The sequence below is a fragment of the Penicillium crustosum genome (assembly GCF_028827405.1).
Source record: "Penicillium crustosum strain IBT 35664 chromosome Unknown utg000005l_segment0_segment0, whole genome shotgun sequence".
Classification (NCBI taxonomy): domain Eukaryota; kingdom Fungi; phylum Ascomycota; class Eurotiomycetes; order Eurotiales; family Aspergillaceae; genus Penicillium; species Penicillium crustosum.
Window position 1 is genome coordinate 232,341 of NW_026623126.1, and position 23,705 is coordinate 256,045.

At 48.9% G+C, this 23,705-nt stretch overlaps 7 protein-coding genes across 7 annotated transcripts; 4 read left to right on the top strand and 3 right to left on the bottom strand.

Annotated features, from left to right (window-relative positions):
- Positions 1 to 2,732: 2,732 nt before the first annotated feature.
- Positions 2,733 to 4,215, bottom strand: N7487_010776 (uncharacterized protein; the record flags this gene model as incomplete). The annotated part of the gene is made up of 7 exons (XM_056878506.1): positions 2,733 to 3,257; positions 3,320 to 3,516; positions 3,574 to 3,691; positions 3,752 to 3,783; positions 3,839 to 3,955; positions 4,016 to 4,039; positions 4,179 to 4,215. 7 exons carry the CDS (start codon positions 4,213 to 4,215, stop codon positions 2,733 to 2,735), a joined length of 1,050 nt encoding a protein of 349 aa, XP_056723825.1.
- Positions 4,216 to 5,631: 1,416 nt separating this feature from the next.
- N7487_010777 (Proton-dependent oligopeptide transporter family) lies at positions 5,632 to 7,751 on the top strand (the record flags this gene model as incomplete). Its single annotated transcript, XM_056878507.1, has 9 exons — positions 5,632 to 5,699; positions 5,839 to 5,999; positions 6,051 to 6,228; positions 6,301 to 6,449; positions 6,504 to 6,612; positions 6,664 to 6,714; positions 6,796 to 6,803; positions 6,861 to 7,047; positions 7,097 to 7,751. The coding sequence occupies 9 exons, from the start codon at positions 5,632 to 5,634 to the stop codon at positions 7,749 to 7,751; spliced, it is 1,566 nt and encodes a 521-aa protein (XP_056723826.1).
- Positions 7,752 to 8,289: 538 nt separating this feature from the next.
- On the top strand, positions 8,290 to 8,616 carry N7487_010778 (uncharacterized protein; the record flags this gene model as incomplete). The annotated part of the gene is made up of 1 exon (XM_056878508.1): positions 8,290 to 8,616. The coding sequence occupies one exon, from the start codon at positions 8,290 to 8,292 to the stop codon at positions 8,614 to 8,616; it is 327 nt and encodes a 108-aa protein (XP_056723827.1).
- Positions 8,617 to 8,654: 38 nt separating this feature from the next.
- N7487_010779 (uncharacterized protein) lies at positions 8,655 to 9,395 on the top strand (the record flags this gene model as incomplete). The annotated part of the gene is made up of 1 exon (XM_056878509.1): positions 8,655 to 9,395. One exon carries the CDS (start codon positions 8,655 to 8,657, stop codon positions 9,393 to 9,395), a length of 741 nt encoding a protein of 246 aa, XP_056723828.1.
- A 240-nt stretch (positions 9,396 to 9,635) lies between these two features.
- Positions 9,636 to 13,647, top strand: N7487_010780 (uncharacterized protein; the record flags this gene model as incomplete). Its single annotated transcript, XM_056878510.1, has 5 exons — positions 9,636 to 9,811; positions 9,867 to 9,957; positions 10,015 to 12,651; positions 12,703 to 13,017; positions 13,084 to 13,647. 5 exons carry the CDS (start codon positions 9,636 to 9,638, stop codon positions 13,645 to 13,647), a joined length of 3,783 nt encoding a protein of 1,260 aa, XP_056723829.1.
- A 1,010-nt stretch (positions 13,648 to 14,657) lies between these two features.
- N7487_010781 (putative nuclear serine protease HtrA2/Nma111) lies at positions 14,658 to 18,069 on the bottom strand (the record flags this gene model as incomplete). Its single annotated transcript, XM_056878511.1, has 5 exons — positions 14,658 to 14,666; positions 14,769 to 14,963; positions 15,027 to 15,224; positions 15,281 to 17,584; positions 17,656 to 18,069. The coding sequence occupies 5 exons, from the start codon at positions 18,067 to 18,069 to the stop codon at positions 14,658 to 14,660; spliced, it is 3,120 nt and encodes a 1,039-aa protein (XP_056723830.1).
- Positions 18,070 to 19,255: 1,186 nt separating this feature from the next.
- On the bottom strand, positions 19,256 to 20,758 carry N7487_010782 (uncharacterized protein; the record flags this gene model as incomplete). The annotated part of the gene is made up of 2 exons (XM_056878512.1): positions 20,304 to 20,758; positions 19,256 to 19,974 (listed from the first exon to the last, which is right to left on the bottom strand). Exons 1-2 carry the CDS (start codon positions 20,518 to 20,520, stop codon positions 19,256 to 19,258), a joined length of 936 nt encoding a protein of 311 aa, XP_056723831.1. The 5' UTR covers positions 20,521 to 20,758.
- Between the last annotated feature and the right edge of the window lie 2,947 nt (positions 20,759 to 23,705).

The following is a 23,705-nucleotide window of genomic DNA, read 5'->3' on the forward strand; positions in this document are numbered from 1 at the left end:
TCACCGCTCCATGCAAGCAGCCCGTAGCGGCAATAGGTACGTACAAATGCCTGCTATAGTCCTACCAAGTTATGCTATCAGTACCCTGATATCCCGGGGTAGAGAGCTCAACCGTTGTCCCACCTTTCCAAGGTGCTTTTCTTCAGGATCCTATCGAAGAACCCATGTCAGATCGTCCTTGGCATCAGACTAGAGCCAGAGTACTACAGCAACCGGAGCATTAGGACACCAGTTTAATGGTCCAATAAGAGACTACATACCCCATGGTAGCTCGCCAGTATGAGCTTTAAAGAGGTCCTCAGACCCACGGCAAGCTGCAGGGCAGCTTACTCCTTGTATGACGGGAAGCTGCATTGCCTGGCGAGTCTGTGAAGTGCATCTGAGGAAAGCTGTGCTGCAAAGATAAACTTCTGACATCAAAGATTCTGGGAAAAGTGACAGGGATGTTCGCTTGGGTGCCACGCTTCCATGCCTATACAGTGTACCCTGTACAAGTCTATTCATTTGATAAATGGGGTAAGGCTGAATGATATGATATGGTCAAACGAATGGTGGTCCCATTAGGAAAAGACTAGAGTAGTTCTCTAATATCTATAGAATGCAGTTTCACACGGTACTTCTTCCTTTTTCTGCCTTTCCTATTTGAATATCCAATCTAAGACCCTTCGGGTACTCAACTAGACCGCTGATTGAAGTTTGAGGGCGTGCATATAACAGAGACATGGACTCTCCGGAGGCGTAAGAGACATAATAACGACTTCAAAGAACTTTCCATGCATCCTTCCATGCAGTAGTCCACACGTTGGTGGCTGTTGAAGCCCACATTTCCTGTCTTTATGTTTTGTTTTTCTCTGCTTGAACTGACTTAGACCATAAGTGTCACACTGACTGCTCCCAGTCCGTTTTGCAACCCGCTATTGTACCCACCTGCTAGTTAAGTGTAGTCTGCATCAGACTTCCAACAGGTACAAGGGATCCATCCACCAATCGGTGCCGGGCCGGGGCAGCATAACAGAGCACCGCAGAAAACGGTGCATATAGACACCGGCAGAACGCCATGTAATCTGGTCAGAGATTGCAAAGGTCGAGGACTGAGGTGTCAACTAGATGTCAACACAACTGGGCTAGTTTTCGAGGGGGGTGGGCTTAATTGCATTGGAGTCGGTCTGCGAAGAGTGCCAACAGCCGAGACCAATATGAGAGTCCAGAAACGAAGACTGATTTCCAATGTCTTAGACACTCTGGTGTTGGCTAAACATTCTTTATTAAACCCCCAAAGAGCGGTAAACCCGGACATACGTGTCCCCCATCTGCGACGCGTCTCGGGTCCCGGGCTTCTGGAAAAGGGGCAAGAAACCATGTCTCAATCGGGATGCTGCTGTTGGTGTTTAGGCCTTTTTCAAGCTATTTTTCCCCTTCATATTCATTTCCATAGTATAATCGAGCCTATTAGTAACATTGACTCTTTCAGGTTGCCCTTGGAGATGTTTTTCGTCTTTTCACATATTTATCAAGAAGTCGACATACTCATCGTTCAGATTAGAGCTGAATAGTCTTGATGTTGTAGTAAGGTCTCGATCTCAACAGTGGACAAGGAGTACAGAATACACGGAGTGTTTATACTCACATGAACCTGCAAGACTCGATACTAAATCCAAGTTTCAACTAGGCGAAAGACTGACTTCTATCACAAAAAGGTCCAGACCTTAACCCGTTGAACACAGAATACAAACCAGATCCGAACCCCCCACTTGATTCAGGAGGATGTTGAGATTCACAGAAGATACCCCTCACCCGCAGATATCAGATATTAGACAACACTGATCTGTACCACAGCCCTCGAATCCGGGGTATATGGGGTGTGAGAGGTGAAGAGGGAAACACAGTTCCGAGCACGACTGAACAAGGCAAGTCTTCGAGGGCGAGGGGAAGCACAATGAAAAAGGAAAACAAACCCGTCACAGGCTGGCCCGAATCGCGATGCGGCGAATAGGGAGCCGGGTCGGTGGACCGGGATGAAACTCCAACGGCTGCCTTGCACGGTTGGGTGATCAAGGCCACTTGCATGGAAATTGTGAGCAACTACCCAAGTGGGTTGGATCGAGGCTTTTTGTGCATTGAGATGGGAGTCATGACGCATGGTGGCAGTGTATGGACTAGATCTAGTTTCCTGGTGAGTAGTGAGTAGTGAGTAGTGAGTAGTACGTATACAATAAATTTCTTGATAGTTGCCTAGAAAGTGGTCGAGGTCCCTGCGCGAGGCTCGAGGACGAGCACACGGTAGTGATGTCTTGGGAATATATGAAAAGTCAAGTAAAGATCATGAATTTATGTAAATGTGATTCCATTAGAAACAATATGAACCCAAGAAAGACATAGACAAGGGGTGTTTGGAGAAAAGAAGTCGACTAATAAAAATGTCCAGGGTGTTAGGGGTGAGATAAAATAACGAAAAGAGGGAAACAAGAGGCATGACAGCTCATTCATCGCTCAAGAATCCTTGATTTTTTTGTTCGCCGTCGACACGAGGATGTGGCGATCAGAGCTCATGAATTCCCAAGGGATCCCCAACAAGAACAGGTGACTCAAACCCTGATCTCACGTGCCATTCGGCATATCCAGCAATAGTCATGGCCAAAATAATGATATCCATTCAAAATATTTGATTGACGCTCAAATTTGAGCCCAATTAATATTCCCGGTTAAGATGACCTAGTATCATTGGGACCTGTTCAAATAGCCAGAAGAGGCTCACGGTCACCAGCCTGCTCGGCCGGCTCCACAGACGCAACAATGTCAGACTCGAGAGCCTGGGCGACAGGAGCGGCGGTGGGAGCTTCGGGGAAGTCCTCGTGCTTAACGACGGGCTCGACAACAGGGGCAGTGAACTCGGCAACGGGCTCGGTCTTGACGGGCTCGACAACGGTCTCACGCTTGATGGGGCTCACAAGCTTGGTCGCCTCTGGGGAGGCAGAGCGGCGGGAGCCGATGTAACCCTGAGCCTTGGAGCTGTACTCGCCAACATACTGCTTCATCAAGCCGGTGGCGTGCGAGGTACGCTCGCCAGCCATATCCCGAAGCTGGTTGGTCTGGGAGTGGATGATCTCCTGGGCGTTGGCAATCTGCTCGTCAATGAGCTCGCGGTTGCTGATGTAGATAAGGGGGGCAAAGTATGTGGTGGTCACGGCAATCACAGCCAAGCCCCAGAAGGGAACGAAGCGGATCAGCCAGTAGCCGGTGAAAGCAGCAGCGAAAGCCTGACAATCTATTAGTCTCTGCAATTTTGGTTCGTCTTCGTTCTTGACATGTTGCAACCTACCGCAATAGTGTGGAGGACATTCTCAGCAAACAGGATGCGCTGGAATTCGATCAGGAAGAAGTCCACAAGCTGCTCAAGGTCCTCGAGAACAGCCTCAACGGTCTCCTTGGGGACAGTGTAGTAACGGCGGGGGCGGAATCCACTGGCGATTCCCCGCTTGAGAATAACATGGCCAGCAACTTCAACTGAGGCAGTCACTGTACACAATTGTTAACCGACCACTCTGGTGACCGTAGGTCACGCGACCAACTCACATCCCAACGACATGTACAGGAACTTGAAGGCCCAGCGGAGGAGAGGCAGATAACGGGCGGCGAAGATGAAACAGATCACGCTGGCGTAGGAAACGGCGGTCGCACGGGGTTGTTCCCACTATATACACAGAGAGAGATTAGCAAGCTATCCAAACTGAAGACTCGGGCGACAACTCACGCTCAGAAGGCTGTACACCAAAGAATGGTAGGCTAGACACTCGTTAATATCCCGCTACCCAATATCAATCCAGTACTTATGACATACGGGTCAATGGTTGACCATCGGCGGTGGTGGTTGACGGGGTCACACGCGAGTTTTTCAGATCGCGAAGCTCATCGCTGGTGCGGGATGCTTCGGACTTCACATTATCGACAATCGGGCCTGCCAAAAAACTGGTCAGCCTACTGTGGTGGCTTCGGAGACTTCCGGATTCCTATTTACCCTTGGTAATAACATCGCTGATGCCTGAGCGCAGGAGGGGTCAAGGTCAGTCTCCTATAGCCACGGAATCTAGGAAAAAGAAAAGAGTATAATACTGCAAGATTATTGGGTTAGCATCTTCATTCTGCAGAATTGATGTGCCCTGATGATCCTCTTACCTTACTGCCCGTGTTAGGGTAGGTCACGTCACCAGAAGCCATAACGGTGGTATTTGTGAGGAGCACTTCAGGGGAAATTTTTGAGAAGGGAAATTAGAAAATTCGTAAGAAGCGTATCAACTGAATCAGGGCGTGAACTGAAAAGAAATTAAAGGGGAGGTTAAGGGGGAAGAGAAGGAAAAAGAAGGAGAGCACAGAAAAAGATAAGGGAAGATTTGACCAAGGTTGTTGTGATGCTGTCATGTGCGTTGCCAAGCCCGAAACAGCTATGGACCGGATTGTGTCTTCATAGCTCTGATGGATGACGAATGTACGATTTAAATCCTGATTTGATGTTGACTTTTTATCTTGGTTCTACGGGGAAATATTTTATATTAGAAATTTACATTAGAAATACTCAATAATATCGTGATTCCAGTCTATTGCACTTTAGAAGTACATCGAACTACATCTAACTAACTATATGGCTATACTCCTTAAAACTTCATCAGGCCACCTTTCAGAGACCATTACGTTCTAGCCTTGAACTATGTGCTTTCTCTATGACATACATAGGGACTAATTATAGCGTTCACCTACGCGAAGCTAGATATGTACTCCGCATAATGTCCATCGATGTGCAATATAGTTATGACTTCATACACTTTATACAACCAATCATAAATGACTACTCTACCTAACTCTACCTAACTCTATCTAACTATAAGCTCTTCTTGACTATATACTACAGTCGCTACAAAAGATATAGTCTATCCTAATTAGCTATATCCGTTATATGAACTTTTGAGATTAACCTCTTAATCTATACAAATCTCTATAAGCCATTTCTAATGATGGTTGGAGTATTCCAGTTCGCGGATTTTTGTCATGGAATAACCGCTTTTTTTCGTCGCTACGGGTGGACCACATCTTGTGTCTATGTATTCCCGGCGCGGTGATAAAGACATCTGATGTATGGGATGATACGCATAGTAGCAGTAACCAAACATAGAAGATTGGAGGGAGTTGACAAATAGTAGAAACACTTGGCCACCGTCCTTATTATATTGGAGGAGAGGATATAATGTGCAAACTATCCCCCAATATGGTTTGTCTAGATGATGGGAAAGTTGGGTATTCTTTCTAAAGTCGATCAATAACTCTAACTCGAAAAGTCCTAGAGGAGCGCACGATAAGAGCAGGGATGTGTGCTTTGGGGTTACATCAAGCCACTACGTCCTTTTATATTGGCCTGTCTTCTCTCTATCTATGCTGAAGCTAGTCCCAATCTGCTGTCCTAGGGATATAATCCCTGTCGCCATTAAATCCGAACTCATTTAAGAAAGCCCGACAGCCCCCGAATTCCCCGAGTTTTAGACCGTCTTTTCTCTTCTAGTCTACAGTCTCTGCCTCCACGTGAAAATTCTCGTCAACTAAATCGAACCTGTCCTTGCCATCGAACAAAATCTACATTCAAAAATGTCGGGCCCTGAGTCCGGTGTGCACGGCTCTGCGGATACCACCGCAGAGCTTAACCTACAGCCACGGTTGGTGATAGCCCCCCCAAGCTCGTAATTCGGGCGATGATATTGATGCCTGTGCCTATCTTTCTTTGCCGAAAATAGAACAGAATATAGGTCTTTCTTCTGAGCTCCAAGACCATGTGACTCTCCATCCAAATCGTAGTATACCTACCCCCGCGGATAACGATGATGGTCGCGTGGCCACCGAAGACGAAGTGCGCGATCTCCTTCATGTCGTTGACAAAGTTCCGGTTCGGCTCTGGGTAGCATGCCTCGCGGGTATTCTGGAACGCTTTGTCTGGTACGGGGCAACCGCTCCTATACGTGCGTGGAACCTCCCCATTTACAACGTTGTTCGACTGACTGTACATACAGAAAATTACCTGCAAAATGCACCTGGTGGTGTGGTTCCGGGAGCACTGGGCTTGCATCAGGCTACTGCATCGAACATCGTCAATGCAATAATCATCGGGTCATATATCATGCCTGTGCCTGCTGCCGTTGTTACCGATAGCTGGCTGGGTCGCTACAAAACCATGCTATACGCTGCTATGTACTGTGAAGTTTTATTTTTTTATATTTACCCCTACGCAACCAGTCTTTTTGATGGCTAATACTATAACAGCATTGAAGCCATCGGGGCAACTATTCTTTTTGCCACGTCCCTACCCGTCGCGATTCATGAGGGGGCTGCTTTGGCCGGAGTAATAACTGCCTGTATACTCCTGGCCGTTGGATCAGGCGCATTCAAGACTGCGGTAGTACCATTTATTGGTGAGTCGATTTCTTATACTTGGGTATACCAGTTTGAAGGCTGACACCATTTAGCCGACCAATATGACGAGACCGAGTTTCGAATCAAGACTCAGAAGGGGGGAAAGAGAGTTGTCACCAGCCGAGAGTTGACCATGACTTATATCTATAACGTCTTTTACTGGTGAGTAGATTGGTCTCTTTCTTTTGGCATTATAACTAACTTTAAAAACAGGGCTATTAACGTGGTGTGTTTTGTGGCTGATGCCACACCGTTGTTGGAACGGTATGTTGGTTTTTGGCTCGCTTACTTGGTTCCATGCTGCGCCATGTGGTTGTCCCTGATCCCGATACTACTCGGCCACAGGCACTTTAGTGAGTGCACTTACTAGCACAGCAATGAATTTACTAACTAACATGTGAATAAAACAGTCCGGCATTCGCCCACAAGTAACATTATGCCTCAGATATGCGCTGCCTTGGGATATGGGATTACCGGTGGCTTCAAAATGGATACCGCAAAGCCAGATGCCCAGCTTCATCAGCACGGTCGACAAGTCCCCTGGGCAGACTCATTTATTGAAGAAATTAAGAGGAGTCTGCTGACCTGCCGAGTATTGTAAGTTAACACCCTTTCTAGTATGCCACCAAAGCTAACATATATCTAGGATTCTGTTCCCTATTCACTGGCTTTGCTATAACCAGATATTCAGCAACTTGATCTCTCAAGCTGGGCAGATGGTCACGTACGGTATTCCGAACGACATGATGAAGATTGCTGGGCCAATCTCGGGGATCATCATTGCGCCTATCGTGCAAAAAGGGCTCTATCCTTACGTTACAAAGCGACGAATCTCATTTGGACCGATTGCACGGATGACAGTCGGATTCATCTTTTTGACTCTCTCCATGGTTTACACCACAGTGATTCAGATGATCATCTATCAGGCCGGGCCATGCTACGATGCACCACTCTCATGTGCTGCTTCCAATGGTGGCACTATCCCCAACCAGGTTTCGGTCTTTCTCCAAGTTCCGACGTACTTTGGTGGAGGATTGGCGGAGGTGTTTTGCCTTACCACGGGAACCGAGTATGCTTATAACCACGCGCCTAAGAGTATGAAGACCCTGGTCCAAGCAATCTGGCTCGCTATGGCTGGGGTCGGAACCTGTCTTGCCCTGGCCTTCACTCCGCTCACCAAGGACCCCCATCTGGTCACGATGTATGCCATTCTGACGGGGCTTTTGGGTGGAGCGACCGTTCTGCTGTGGGTTCTCTTCCGAAGCTTGGACAAGTCGAAGATCATGGAGGATGTTGAATAGTGGAAGCCGTTACTTTGGCTATATATGAGAATTCATTATGTCACTGGTGGACAGTATCAAGAGGAAGGGCACTCCGAAATGGACTGCGCCATATGTGGAGGAATCGAGGGACTTTTCGGGCATTGCAATGATAATTTGGCTTTTGAAGAGAATGAATTTCTTCAGTGCTTGAAATTCATTTAAAATCCAGGCAATTCGAACAAATTAACGCATGTGAATCATCGTTATTAATTCCCATTTCTCTTCCACGCATGTATACGTAGTTATAAAGGGCATACATTATCCTGCCCAGGTGTATGCAAGGATATAAATATTCGTGTATATAAGCTTTGAGCAGTAATCTCTTAATTCTTAATCTATCTTGTTTTGATATTAGGCATAAATCCTTCACCATATTTCTGATGATATGGTTGGCCAAACCCCGCTAATATCGCAGGCAGCATCGCTTCAGCCTCATCGGGGTTCGGTCATATTTATAGACGGGAATTCCTCTTTTGTTTTCCATTCTTAATCCTTCAAAACAAATTTCTTACTCAAAATGACGGAGCCAAATCTTTCTCCCGCTTGTTTTACAAAGTATAGCGAGCAGACCCAAAGCAACATATTCTCACTCCTCCCTCCAGAGATTCGCTATGAGATCTTCGTCTACGCTTTGACAAGTTCTCCGGACACCACACAACCACCTGGACAAGATGGTTATTGCACGCGGCCAGGGTATGAGACCCGCCACCAGACCTACACAGAACTGCTCCGAACTTGCAAAAAAAGTCTACATGGAAGCATGGTTTATGCCCTTCATCTGTTCGGAGCATGCATTCTGGATGGCGTCCTGGGACCGCACTCCCGAGCGAATGATTACAGTTGAGCAAATGCAGCAAGGCCTAGATCTGATTTATGATCGACATGGAGAAGTACAAGGCGGCCGGATTCGAGTGTTTCCCCAGCTATGGAAGCTCGAGAGCACCAGAGATTTCGATGGGATATTCACGATGCATCATTTTTATCCGAAGTCTGTCACATATCACTATCCGATACACCGACACCTGGATGTGGGAACATAACGAGGAATTGCATATCGAAGGGGCCTGGGGCAAATGGCTAGTGCTGCCCTCGAGCGTCACCAGGTTTTGTATCGACATCGAAAGCATCGAGCGACGCAAAGATGAAGTGGATTACATTGCGGGCGAAATGGCCGACCAATGGCGATTCCAGCGAGCCGATGGCACCAACATGCTCGCAGCCAAGGCTGATACCTCCGTATCTAGATGGACGAGGAGTTCCATGCTTGGCGGACGGCGCTGGGTGCGTGATGAGGTGGCGCCTGGTCAGCTTCAGTACTATTTTGCAACTGTAATGTGGCGGCCGTCGCCGGAGCCCTTGGATGATCGCCAGCGTTTGAATCCCCCTCTCCGAGTCAATTGGAGCCGCCCATTACCTCGGGATGTGGGCTGGAGCTATATCAAGGGATCATATTTGGAGGGTGCTGGAATATCCATGGCAGTTCCTGCTGAGCAAGTGGTTGCTGAATGCATTGCTAGTGGGTATGCATTTTATAGTAGTGATGAGGAACCGGACTATGATGGATTTGTAAATGGGTATGACTATGACTTCGACGAGGACTCTGAAGATAGTGAAGATTCTTAAGAGATATAATGTGTTTCTTTTTTAAGAAATAAAACAAACAAAGAATCACGTGACCCACGCGTTGCCATCGACCCGATTAGGTCTGTTTTGATTCTCGACATCTCCATTCCCCGACAACTCAGCGCGACCCACAACCCACAATCTCCATGATTGTGCATTTACAGTTTACAACCCTCTCCATACGCCATTAATTGCTCGTTCTATTTCCTCCATTTTCTCCAACGGCGCATTGTCTAGATCATGGCGGCAAGCGCGAGGGCGCAGAAGCCCGTCGGCTCAGCGCCATGGATTGCAGCAGAGAAGGAAAACATGGCCGAGCTAGTGGAGCAAGAAATGGAAGAAGTGGAATATCCTGTCCGACATGAAATGGACTGGTTAAATGAACATATGACCGAGATCTTCTCCAAGGGCCAGGCGTGAGTTGCGACCGCACTCTATGAACTATGTCTGTCCAGTCTAACAATCACACAGGAACTTCGCGGACGTGTTCAAGACGCCCGGAAAGATGAGAGGCAAGACGCCTCGAACTGCTCGGAAGCGTGTCCCCGAAGAGTCTCGAGTGGTGAGTATTCTCTATATCGAATTAGTTTCAACGGTCCTCATCTAATGCCCCTTGCAGCCCTTGAGCGAAATCTTCTCATCCGCCCAGAAACAGTTGGAAAACCAAGCAAGCCCGAGCCCATTCATTCATCGTGTTGTTTCTAAACCCGCTCCCGTGGCGGCATCACCTGTGCCCCGCACCAAGATCGCGACAGAGCCAGCTTCGCAACCCGAATACCCCGATCTCACCCAAAATCTGAACTCCTTCCCAACATATAACACCGACTCGGGCTATCATGGCATGCCCGATGATGATGAAATGGTACTGCCTGACGTGCAACAAGAATCACAGGCTTCTACTCAGCCTTCGACCCAACCTTTGGACCAGGACGATCCCATGAAGCTGGATACTCAAGAGGTCGATATTTCCGCTAGTCAGCAAACAAATGAAGAATCCTTCCATTCTGCGCGGGAAGAGATCCGCTCCCGCGGAGAGACCGTCGAGCCGAACAAGGACCCAACCCCAACCCAGGAGCGAACAGCATGTCTGGGTACATCGGTTTCCAAAGAATCTGAACTCGAAATCATGTCGACTCCGACTAAGAAAACAAGATCAAAGCCAAATGTCGAAATTTCGGAAAAGCGACAGAATGAGGAACCTAAACCAAAGGGGAGTAATCCAGTTGTCTCCCAACCAGAGCCGTCTCCAGAAAAGGCCCCGGTAGCCCCAGTATCCCCAGTAGCTCCACCTATCGAGACACAAGAATCTCACCCAGATGACGAGGATATGGAAGATGCCACGAAAGACGACACAATTCTCGACAATCTTGATGATATCGGATCTCCTTCGGATGGTTCTACTCCAGAGCGACCATTCGCTCGCAAAAGCAGCTTGAGCTTTGCCACCCTTCCTGCACGGGAACCTTTGAAGACCCGGACAAGCCATATTGACCTAGCTAAAATGAGTACTGCTGGGCGTCCCAGTTACTTTGGCAGGCAGACTGGCGGCCATAGAATTCCACAAGCTGCGACAGAGGATAATGTCGGTTCCAGAGCGTTGGAAATTGACAACGAGAAAGAGCCAAGTGAAGAAGCGGATCCTGACCAGGCTACTAGGATGCACAGCAAAAAGTCTACACAGTCACTACATGATAGAATCAGCATGCTAGGCAAACTCCAGCCATCCCGACCCAGAAAGTCAATCCCGTCCGCTTCTGGGCTACCGGTTGGTCAGGTTCCCTACCCAGACCTTCCAGCTTCCAAGGCTGAAGCAAAGTCTGAAGCTTCCAGCGAAAGGGTACATGAGGCCCCAGCTCCAGAGCCCATGTCGGTGGACGATGACTGGATCAAGCCTCTGAGCTCTCCCCAAAAGCCCGAGCTTTCCAAGAGCAAGACCACGGATGTCATGGAGAAGCTTGCTGAATTCGAAAAGGCTCGTGCAGTCAATAAGAAAGATGCATTGCAGACAGAGCCCGAACGTCCCAAATCATCTACCTCCATGTTCTCTTCACCTCGACCCCAAGGTCACCAACAAAGCGCTTCTTTCTCGCATGGTGGCGCCGATGCTTCTACTACTCCCACAGGCTCGCCAAGGCGCTTCGACGGCCACATCAGTGCTTCGAAGCTGAAACTGCACTCCATTATGAAATCCGCCAAAGGCTTATTCTCAAGCACTGGCAACACACCACGGATGGAACACTCGCCTGAGCAGGCCCGCATTCAGCCAAGTACTGACATATTAACTAAACATGCCAAGCATCTATCCCAACCAGTCCCTATCACCAGTCCTCAGCGTCCAGAAGGCCGCCGGACACGAAGCTCGACAGAGAAAGAAGAGAAACGGCGCCAGCATGAACGGGAAGAGCAGGAGCGTGAGGATCAAGAAGAAGAGCGTGTCGAGAGAGCTCGAGAACAAGAAAAGCAAAGAATCCTTCAGCTCAAAGCCGCACAGGATAATTCCTCGGTCGAGCCAGAAGAGAGGGCAGGCTCAGCAGTACACAAGACCTCCCAGTCACAGCGCCAACAATCGCGCGAACCTGAATCAGCTCAGGAGTCTAGCTCGAGATTTGCCATTCCTCAACCGAAGCAAAATGATCGCCGTCCTCTCAAACCCACTCGCGAGCCCATGAAACGTCCCACGCCTCAACCCATGTCAATTCGTGTTGGTAGCACCATGTCCCGTCAACAAATCCCTGTTCCATCGTCTTCAGGCGCTCAGGAGTCAGTTGTGTCCGCAGGCCCCTCTGCCCCTACCTCAAAGCCAACTTTGAAAAAGAAGGGTAGCAATACATCCTTACATACATCATCTTCTGCAAGCAGCTTTAAAAGCTCTGTTTCCAGCCAAACGCAAGCCCAGCGCAAGGCTCAGGTCGCCAGCGACCGCAAGAAGGAGCAAGAACGCGAGGCACGCCGGAAGGAAGAACAAAAGCGTGACCTAGAACGCAAGCGCGCTGCCCAGCAGCAGCAACAGGAAGAGGCCCGTCGGCAGGAGATGAGGAGTCGTGCTGAGGCTGAACGGGAGCGCCAGGCTGAGAGAGAGCGCCAAGCTGAGAGAGAGCGCCAGGCCGAAAGAGAGCGTCAGGCTGAACGGGAGCGCCGCGAACGATCAGCTCAGGAAGATCCGAACAAAGCCGCCCGTATGGAGGCAATTAAAAAGCGACAAGCAGAGAATGCTCGGAAGCATGGGAGGCAGGGCAGCCAGCAGATAGTCAACGAGGTACGCGCGTTGTTTCAATCTGGAGTTTTTCATACCGCTAACAATCTCAAGGGGCCAATTATACAGCACGAGCCGTCTTATTCTCAGTCTTCTCAGCGAAGTGACCTGGGTGGTTCTCGCCCTGCTTCTCGCTTGGGAAGCTCAATTCAGCCATTCGGTGGCCGCGGCATAAATCCACCTGCGCCTAACCCTGCCAAACCGCCAAAGAGAGGCAACGATGAAACCAGCCACCGGCCTGCGCCGTCTAAACCTAGTAACGTGCAATCAACTGGCGAGTTCAAACGGCGAAAGACAGAGGATGAGCACAACCCTATGCCGCCTGTGCGCACAATGGCGCAGCCTATCCGTCAATCGAGTATCAGAAAGGTTAGTACCATCGGGTCCCCTGTAATATCCTGGCGAGCAAATTATTGACTTCTGAAATCTATAAAGCCTTCTACCCTTGGCCGTGGACAGTCTTCCTTGGCACCTCAGTCGGCCTCTTCCAATTACCGAAATGCCCAACCTCAGCGACCCGCTCATCCGATAGTCACATACACGAACGGCAAGATACCGTTTGCTGAACCAAATCACGCGCCTCCTCCACCAAGCGCACACAAGCCTGCACCCAGCTCCGCCCAGCGCCCACTAGCCAAACCGTCTCCCAAGTACCCCAGTGGTGAAAGCATTCACTTACCAGAGATCAACACCGATAGTGAGGACGATGATGATTCCGACTCCGAGATGTTCCCTGTTCCCAAATGGGCACAGCCGAAGGAGCTGGAGGGTCTTCTCCGGCAGCAGGATGGGATGGAAGTTGACTCGATCTTCGGGCCAATCGCACCATTCTCTCTTGAGGATACTTTCAAGGCGGATAAGAAAGTCAAGAAATACCGTGAACGCACCAGCAGTGCGAACTGGTCCGGACCCGATGGACTTACTCAAGAGGAGATTCGAAGGGATGTTGCCGAACGACAGCGGTTGCGGCTCAATGGTGGTTGGAGCTTCAACAGCTAGTGATCAGCATGATAGTGTGAAGTTTTCTTTCTTGGATTGTAAATTGGTCTGTACATTGAACAGCGGCGGCCATCTTTTGGGAGTATGGATTTGGTGGACATGGTTATGTTGGTGTTATGGGTGTATCATCTACCCGATGGCGTTGTCTTCTATTATTCTTGTGATAATTTTTGTTTATGGTCTTAGACAACAACTGCATGGTTGCATCCATCGGTGCATGGGGTTAATAAATTATCATTTTGGCCTTGAATGTTCATATTTTGGCATTGTGTTGGAGTTCATACGAATGGATACACCTGTGGTTAGGTTGTCCGAATTAGGGCTACAAATAAATTTAGGCTCATATAGCACTAAAGCGAAACACCATACATCGAACTAGCATCATTGGTCTAGTGGTAGAATTCGTCGTTGCCATCGACGAGGCCCGTGTTCGATTCACGGATGATGCACAATAATTTCTTTTTTCTTTTTTTTGGTTTTTGCTCTTGTCAATTTTGAGCTCTATACCTTTTAAATCTATATTATTATTTACTTGTGTTTTGCTTTTCAATTCATGATTTGCCTTATATTGGCGGTTTTTATGTGGTTGTATTCTTTCGTCATATACCCACCTTAGTATATATATATAATATAGACCATTTCATTACTTCCACCAAATTTATTACCCGATAGTTATTGACAGCATTAGCAAAGCCAAAACTAAAGAAAGGAACGAGTAAATGGTGCTTTATTGCCCATAGAGTTCCCAAAGGTGGGTGTTTGACATGGTTGTTGATGTACAGCCACATGCCTAGCTGGGCATCTACCACGAAGACCAGGATATACTCCATGGTGATATGGATGAGTAACAGAATAAGAAAATTGCGCCCTAAAGACACGGAATCCTAAGAGCATGGTCATTTGACAGCCTGTAAATATCCGACCTAGTTCCCGTACAACCCTACAACCCAAAAGGAAGCCAAAGAATATGTGGCACATGTGCATTGTTTATGATTTTATACTTGGCCCATCTACAGAACCTACACCATGACATGGAAATTAAAAAAAGGCAGAAAAACCCCCAGTCCGAACCCCCCTGGCAGCGCCGAGAAAAATATAATACAAGATTCTCTAGCCCTTACGCAGTAAATATCGACATTGAGCCAGCACTTACTGCATATCCGGCTCGATGTCACTAGCTCCCCCTCAGCAGCCTCATCCATGGCATCGGGGTTGAGATTGGCAGCGTCGGGTGCGACACCGATTTGAGTCTCATAGGAAATGGTGCGCCAGCCGGATTCAGTGGTGGGATCCTTGACATATTCGGACATGGGGAACTGGTGGATGTTAGGACGGGGTTTAAGTCTGTATTTGGATAAGTGCAAGGAAAAAGGACTCACGTAATGATCGTTCTTCTTCATGGTAACAACCCAGGGAACGTTGTCAAAGGTCACAGCGCGAATACGGAAGTACTCGTTATCAGGAATTTTGCGGACTTCCCGAATAAAGCTGTCCAGGTCTGGAGTTGAGACGCTGTTCACAGCAGTGAGGAAGTTAGTGGGCGCAAGACCGTAGTGGTAAGCAGGGGAACCACGGCTCTGACGAATAGTGTTAGCGGCATTCAAATGGAAGTGACTAAGGTATCGAAACTCACCCTTGCGCTCACGTAGATCTCACTGTGAACCTTGGAGATCTGCTGGCGAACAGCATGGTGGGGCTTCTGTAGAACAGCACCACAGAAAGCCAGGGCACGGTCCGTCTCAATGTCCTGAGTTGGCACCGTGGGGACGCGGATGCGCACCTCCTCGCCATTTCGAATGACCAACGCATCTAGGAATTCCTTCTCATACATGACATCCAGCTCTGAAACGCGGGTGATGATTTGGTCATCCAGCGTGAGAATAATGTCGGCCTCTTGGAAGCTGGTGCTGGGGTCCGGGATGACGCCTGCGGGAGGGCTGTCGACCTTGCGTACCATGAACAGCTGATGCCGGGACGGGTTGGCCTCGGTGACCTTGTTAATCCACTCCTGCGAGACGCCCATGATGCGGGCCTGGCTCATTTGCACAACATAGCTTTCCATGTTCAGAATCCGCAACGTTGGGACCTCTCCTTGTTGGATCTTGGAGGTAACGGGAAGCAGATATGGGGTGGCAAGGCCGAGGTGATATTCGACATCTTTGTGAGAGCTTGCAGAGCGCTCACCGAGATAGTTCAGCCACAAGGCCTGCACCACACCGTCTTCGCCTACGAGCACACCGTTCGAACATTGTGCACTGAGCCCGGTATCCACGGTGACAGCGTCTAGGTTGATTGCACGGTAACGAGGGGCCGCTGCATTGGCGGGGATTGACACAGTTGTGATATCAGTGACAGTGGTTTTGGCTACGACGATGCGGTAGTTTTGGTTGAAGCCGACAAAGATGGTATCCTGGCCTTGTTTGATATAGTTGGTGCTGAGCTGGGCGCTCTTGACCGGAGCCTTGACGAGGCTTGGGTCGTATTGGATGATGGTGTAGTTCTGAAGCGGGTGTAGGAAGACAACCTTGGCACTGACAATGATTGAGTCGGCCACAGTGATGTTGATGTCGCAAAGGTCGTAGGGAACAATGGCGCGTGATACTACCACGAGTCCCTTCTCAGCATCGATGACCAGTCCGAATCCAGTCTTCTTTGCTTGCGGGTATCCGTCCAGCTTCAAGGGCATGATACACGATACGCGCACGAAGCTCCGGACAATCTCAGCAGCAGCAGGCTGGCTGATACCGTCTAATTGGATGAAATTGGCCTCTCTTGGGACAGGAGGCTCAGCAGGAATGGGATCGGCGATATCAGAGAAATCCCAGACACCAGAGTCGTCGTTACGGATTGCCATCCGCATCTTGGGATGCCAGTGACGGTCAACGTAGATGATGCTAGTTCCTTTCGTGTGGAGGTCGCGAATATGGCGGTAGGAGATCACCACGCGAGTGCGATCGGGAATGTTTTTCATGACCTCTACGAACTCATTGAGGTTACGGATGGGCCGCTTGTCAATCGAATCAATGATCCACCCTGCCACGGTGTTCTCCAGCTTGAAAGAGCCCGCCGACTCACAGACATAGACTCCGCGAGTGGCAATGGCATAGAGACGTGACTGCTGGTATGACAAATCATGGAAGCTGGCGCCAGCAACTGTCACGAAACGATCGGGGGTGATATCATGAAGATTTCCCACTTGACACTCGACCTCAACGTCTTGGCCACCTCTCTGAACCAGCAACTTGACAGATTCGCCGACGCTCGAGTCTAGGATATCATCGAGACGAACGAACTGCGTAAGGAGCTCTCCGTTCACCTTGATAAGCACATCTCCCTCCAGCAACTTACCATCTGCGGGCCCCTCCGGAAGGATGATCTCCGCTGCAAGCATGTTCGTTTCAGTAGGCGCTGCGGCACGGACAGCAGCCTCCCACTCGGGGGTCAGACCGAGACGGCGACATTCGTCGAACGGCCTCAAGACCCACTGTGTCTGAATGGTACCACGAGTGACAGGCTGAGATTGGCGAATACACTCTAGTGCACGAAGCGGGCGGTCTAGCGGCAAAAAGTAGTCTGTCGCAGCCCCGTCAGCTCGACCACCAGCTTGCAAAGCAACTGCATGGCCAGCAAGATTGACCACAGGACTTCCTGAACTACCGCCACTGGCTGCAGCTGCGGCCTGGATGTAGTTTGTATTGAAATCACAGTAGCCCTCTCCATATTCAGGCGCATTTCGGTCCAGTCGACTGATCACGCCTGACAGAATGCTCAGCTTTTCTCCAGCATCGTTACCCACGACACGGATCTCTGTGCCGACGCGCGCTCCATCCGGCTGGAGCTTAAGCTCGGTGACATCCATATATCGAATTTTCGCTGGGTCGAACTTTAAGATACCGAAATCATGAACGGGGTCCCGGTATACAGGCTGGACATCGCACTGTGATTTTGACAATTTTGTTAGTGACCGGGTAAGCGTTTTAACCAAACCATGGCGCAGGATCGACTTACTTCTTCGTGGTTGTCAAATATACAGTATCCCCAGAAAGGACCAGCACCGACAACATGGCGATTAGTCAATATGTAGCCACGCTCTGCATCCACCACGAAACCAGTTGCTTGACTGGACATGGAGAGCTCCGTATCGAACGAACAGGTCTGACAGAAGTGAATCGAGACCGCGCATTTGACGACCTTTTCGATGGTAGCCTGCCATTCAGGCGAGTCTGTTGTAGTGGGAATGGCGACTGGCGAGGGAGCTTCATCTACATCCTCCTCGACCTCATAGACGGTTCCATTAGCAGGCGTCGCGTCGTCGGGAGTCAAGACTGCAGGCTCGGGTCTGAGTTGCTTGTTGGGATGCTCGGAAGTATCGGCCGCCGTACTGCGCTTTCGCTTTGCACCCATGTCGCCCCTGCTATCCATAGTGAAGGTATCTGAGGGTTGGAGGCGGTAGAGACGGGGTTTTAGGTGGTTGGCAATAGACGAGATCGTCCGGGAGCCTCTTGAGGCTAATAGGGCAGCAGAGAATGGGATATAAGACGATTGAAACACGTGAAGATGCGGACGATGCGGAGTAAAGGAATGTGACGCAAATGACCGATCAGCGGCTAAAGACCTCAAAGGAGTGGAGGTTTGTTTTGAAGCTTGATAAGACGACAAAGGGAAGGTGGTGGGGATTCGCAAGCTCCTTCTGCATACAGCTAACAAAGAACAATACATCCACCAGACAATTGGGGGAAATGTGTACGCGCCTTGACATCAAGGCAAAACGTGCCCTCCAACAACTCCCAAAGGCGGAGAAGTAGGAACGTCATATCATTGGCCCAGGGCTCTACTTTCACATCTCAGGGTTATTGCTGGCAGTAACTAGTTAACTACAGATGTACACATGTATATATTTACCCAAACTTATACATGCCTACATGTAATGTATTGTCTTTCCATATATCCTGGCAGGTTATATTCATGCCAGGCTTGATATTAGAATGCATTGATTCTTGTATCTAGAATTGGAAGACACTTGCCTTGAGAACAGGAGGTTGGGTATCAGATCTCAAGAAGGCGGAGAGAACAAGGCGGTAATATCGATAAGGGCGTAGTTGCACGATATGATCCCATGGCAGCCTCATGCGCCCAAATATGAAAATGAGACTCCGAATACCTCTCTGCCTAATTTACATGTGGATAGGACGCGTAAGATGTTACGTTACATTCAGCTAATGTACAAATTCAGAGGTTGCTTTATCGCCAGATTTACACAAACATAAGAGTTCCTTCTTAAATGTTTCCATACTTCCAAGGGGACTTGGGAAAAAATGGAATATTTCCCTGTCAGATATCACAAAGATCATGACTGCTTCAATGTTCTCAATTGTTCAAACATTCAGTTTTTTTTACCAGTAGCAATGGTGCATATGGTCAAAAGTCCATGCTTTTTTTGCCGATATGCATGGTGTTTGAAGGGAACGAGCCGGCGCCTCCCACAAAGCTTGTATGGGTGGCCCGAACCGTGGTCGTATGATTCATGGTGGCGGACAAATCTGGAGCTCGAAATAATCTGTGGTATGCCTTCTCACGCGGAGGACTGCATGTTTCCCCATAGTTTGCTTCAGATAATCGACTCGGTCATAGTGCCAGGGCTAGGTCCACCATTTCCTTGCATGGACGGAGGACTCGGCCTTTGCGGAGTAGAGGCCTTTGTAGACCGCGGGAAGAGCTCGTTGAGTCTAACATATAGCTCATTCACAGCGGGAAGGTTGGGGGGTGGTGTCATGATGGCTGGCGTTTGGGGCACGACGCCACTCGCTTTTTTCGCTCGATCGGCGATAGTCGCAAGGTAGGCGAGGTTGGCTTGTAGGCGTCGCATGCATTCAATGTATTCGGGGGTCGGCTTCTGATTGGCTTTGGATGCATCCGGTTGCTCTAATGCGGGTGAATTTGTATCCGGGTTGGAGGCGGGGCCAGCCTTGCCCGCCGCTTGAAGGTTCACCACCTCTTGCAACAAGGCCGAGTTGATGTCGAGGAGGGCCGTGACGCGGGCCTTCTCACGCGCCGCAAACTGAGCTTGGGCATGAGCTTGAGCCTGGGCTTGGGCCTGGTTTGGAACCGCAGCGGAGGCTCCAGTTTGGGGCGAGTTCAATTGCGAAGGGGCTTTGGGTTGTGTGCCGAGTAGGTTGTTCGCCGATATGGAAGCCATGTTTTGAGAGAAGGTCTGCGCTACTTGAGATGGCATGTTTGCGCTGGATGTGCCTTGAGGGGGGACAAACTGGCCCATGGGGGTAGGGATGGGAGTCTGGGTGTAGGGCGCTGAGAAATTATCCATAGGTGCTATTATGATTAAGAATATGGTTAGTTCAAGTTATCCCAACAAAATAAAACGACCTGGATAGTAGGCAACAGTAGATAGGAGACAAATAGTCAAAGCCAGATAGTGCCAAGGGAGATAGCGGCACAGCCAATTTATCCAAGCCGGGCCATAAGGACGGGTGACACGAGGGGGTGGGCTCGAGTGGAAATAATTCAATCCGATCTTGAGCCTCATGAGACCCCTTCCTTTCCAAGAATTTGAGCAACAATTCGACCCCGCCGGGTAAGAGTGACAGGTGTGCCGTGCCAATGATAATAACCAAAAAAAGGGGGAGGGGGGGGCAACGAACCGGAAGACTGTTGGAAACCTGAAGGCATCATAGCTCCACCAGGACCAGGCTGCATGGGCATAGCACCAAAATGTTGAGCGGACGGTGTCTTTGATTGGGGGTATGGGGGAACAGCGTTAGGGTAAAAAGGCATCTGTTGGTTTTGGGGGCTCTGAGTCGGGACGGGATAGCCTGCGGGATAACCAGTATTGGGGTCCATTGTGTAATGAGGGACCATCACGGTTTGACTGGTGGCTCCAAGGATTCTTTTCGCCCTGTAATACTTTTTTTCTCTAGCGATCCCCTCGTTTTAGGGAAGCTACTGTGGCTGAATTACGCAGGCCGCACGGACGAGACGGTGAAGGGCCAACGGCGCCTGTCAACCGGGAATCCAGGGATGGGGGAGATTTGGCGAGACCCGGAAACTGCTAGGAACAAAAAAAGACAGTCGTGATTGGCTCAGTCAAAAGGCAGGGATGTATTAGGAACACGGCCTCCACAGCAAACTGGGACTCGGGGCAAGACAGATTTTGGTGCCCAGATTCGAGCGATCAGCCGTGGGCGGGCTAATGCAGCGGAGCCCTTTTGGAATGGTGGAGACACGGGCTCAAATGGATGATGTTGAGATGATCACGGTAATATCTCAAGTTGACTTGAATCTTGACTTCGTGATTCAGAGTTCTAGGAGTGTACTTCGATGTTTAGAGAGTGTAACTGGTGTCCACAATGAAGGTGACATTCAAAAGGTCACGGGGTTCAATGTAAATGCCTCAGGCAAAATGTATCGATGCCTAAATTTTATGGTGGAAATATATTGTTCCTAGATTATCTTGTACGTATCTCGATTGCCAATTGTCTTTTTTTTTTTTTTTTTTTTTTTCATTCCCCCCCCCCAACATACGAGAATAGGCGAACTATAATGCTTCCGTCTCTAACGACATAGGAATTGGATAGCCCCGATGTATATCACATTAACTTGAAATAATATTAGAAACGTGAACATAAGATCCATGGATAATGCTACCATATCTTTTTGCATGCTTTTTCCCTATGTTATGTATGCGAAAATTTGACCAAAAAGCTATACATTATAATGATCTTTCAAATATAGATTGTGAAAACTGCTCCATGGACTTCGCCACAGCTAGCTTCGAAGCCACACTGCGTGTTTCTTGCTCATAGTGGCTTTCAGTCTCGTGACCTCACGTATGTGTTCATCCCTCTTACCGCCATATTGTTTAGAGTGACATTGGACTCCCCTCATTCTAGACTGCCGACGGCTCACATCTATGGGGCAGTGTTCAATATAACACCATAATGGACAAAAGTTCCCTGAATACCCCGGCAGAGATGTCGAAGGGGGAGTACTTTGTTGTCCATCCGGAAATGTCAGTCAGTGTCTGCCAGCAACGGCTTTGTGCTTATGGCCTGGCGATTTGTATCTCTAGGCCCGTTGATCACACCCGGGGAATTGGACAGACAGGAAATGCATGGGAAAGGGGGTCGGAGGACTTTACGAATTTTAAGAAGAGTTGACAGAGCATCCAATTGATATGTCAGGAATAAGTACGGAGTAAGCGACACATCATGCAGTCTCGCTAGAAGGGGTAAATTGCTAGACGATCTACTCCGTATAAACAAAGTTCATAATCAATCGGTGCAAGTGCGTCTTGCCTCTGGCGATCCCCACCACAAAGGCATGTAAGTGCAGCTGGTAGGAGCTGCAGGGGATAAACAGAACCATTGTGGCAATCTAGGTGTGAACAAAGTCCGAATTTGAGAATTTTATGAATTGGACAAGTATACACCTCCCGTGGACACATGCCTAGGTAGTTGTGCATATGTAGAACGCTAAAAGGGGAACTGTGGACCGGTGAGTACATGGGTCCCTAAGTAACGTCAAATTTGGACGCCACAAGGTCCATTAGGGGGACCCCATTTCCAGGAAATGCAAGCCGGATATGCGCGGGTTATGCGAATGGGATGTGGCTGTGCAAATAATGGCACTGACAGCCCTTTACCTACCTAGGTAGGTAGGTATCTCGGTAGATCGATATCCAGGTATCCATGCATCGAGTCCGGATGGTTCCAATGCCATGGATGAGTCCAAACTCTAAACTCAATCTCTTTCCCGACGATAAACTTCAAGCCTTTACTCCGTACCCCCCGTGCCCAGGTACCTAGGGTACCTAGGTACAATTACCCACGAATACGGATTGTACCGTACGGAGTTCTCGGGTGGATGTTCTCCGTGTATGGTATGGACCGTGTTTAACGTCAAACCCAGTCCAGATATTAACGGGCCACACAACATTGAAATTGTATATGTTATAGTATCTATAGATGTTTCTTAAAAGCCTGGATTCTATCACGAAGCAACACATTCTTCTCCACAAGGGAACATCCGAGAATTGAGAAGCTTATCGTGCGTTGATAGAAGTTATGTGTCTCCACTTGGAGATCGGGGTTTGACCGAAGCCCTAACTTTGTACTCCGTATATATTCCAAGGTTGTAAACGGACTCCTCCGTATAGATAAGAGGCCCATGCATCCACAAGGGTACTCGGTACCTAGGTACTCCATACAACATACATACTCCATACCAAATTGCCGCTTGTATCATGGGAAATAGCACGGTGGCAAATTGAACCATCATCACATATTCTCTTGGTTCGCATTCTTCACCCCTTTTCAGCCAGCACATGCCGATCACCTTTGTGAGAGTCTCAATCCTTGAGGCCTTTCAGGGGAGCCGAATCAAGCCCGCCCGGCCGATATACAGCATAAAGGTGAGGCTGAGGCTGAGGCTGAGGCTGAGGCTGAGGATTGTATTGTTATTTTATTTTACCGAGTTAATCCCGCCCGGCCGGTAAAAGTAGGTCGGGGTTCCAGAGTCAAAATGTTGACTTTCGGTATTTGGTTTAACCTTCCAAGGTTCACATATCAGCCACTCATGATAACCGAGGGCATGACTTTGATCAAAGCCGCTTGCTAGATGAACATAAGGACGTGATATTGTCAAACTAACTGACTAGTGTGTGATGGAGAGAGCATGACTGTAGTGACATCTGCGGACCAAATGCATCAAATGCGCCCGTATCCCAAGCTCTAAATCACACTCTTGAGTAAACGGTGTGCTTCAACACCCTTGTCGAGGCACGTACTTCTTAATTGGTGTTTCTGTTCATTAGTTTGTGAGGATAAGCAAGGAGATAAAAAAGAGTAATACATATACTTCGTATACAATGTTTGGAATACTGGTTGGCAGAAGGCAACCGGTGGGTACTAGCTCAGCCACAGACGTCTGCGGACCATTATTTCGAAGATTTGATGTTTTCTGTTTGAAAGGTCCTCGGATTCAAATGTTGATCTATGATATTGGGGGTTTTATTGTCATGCACGGAGTTTTATCCCCCCCTGTTA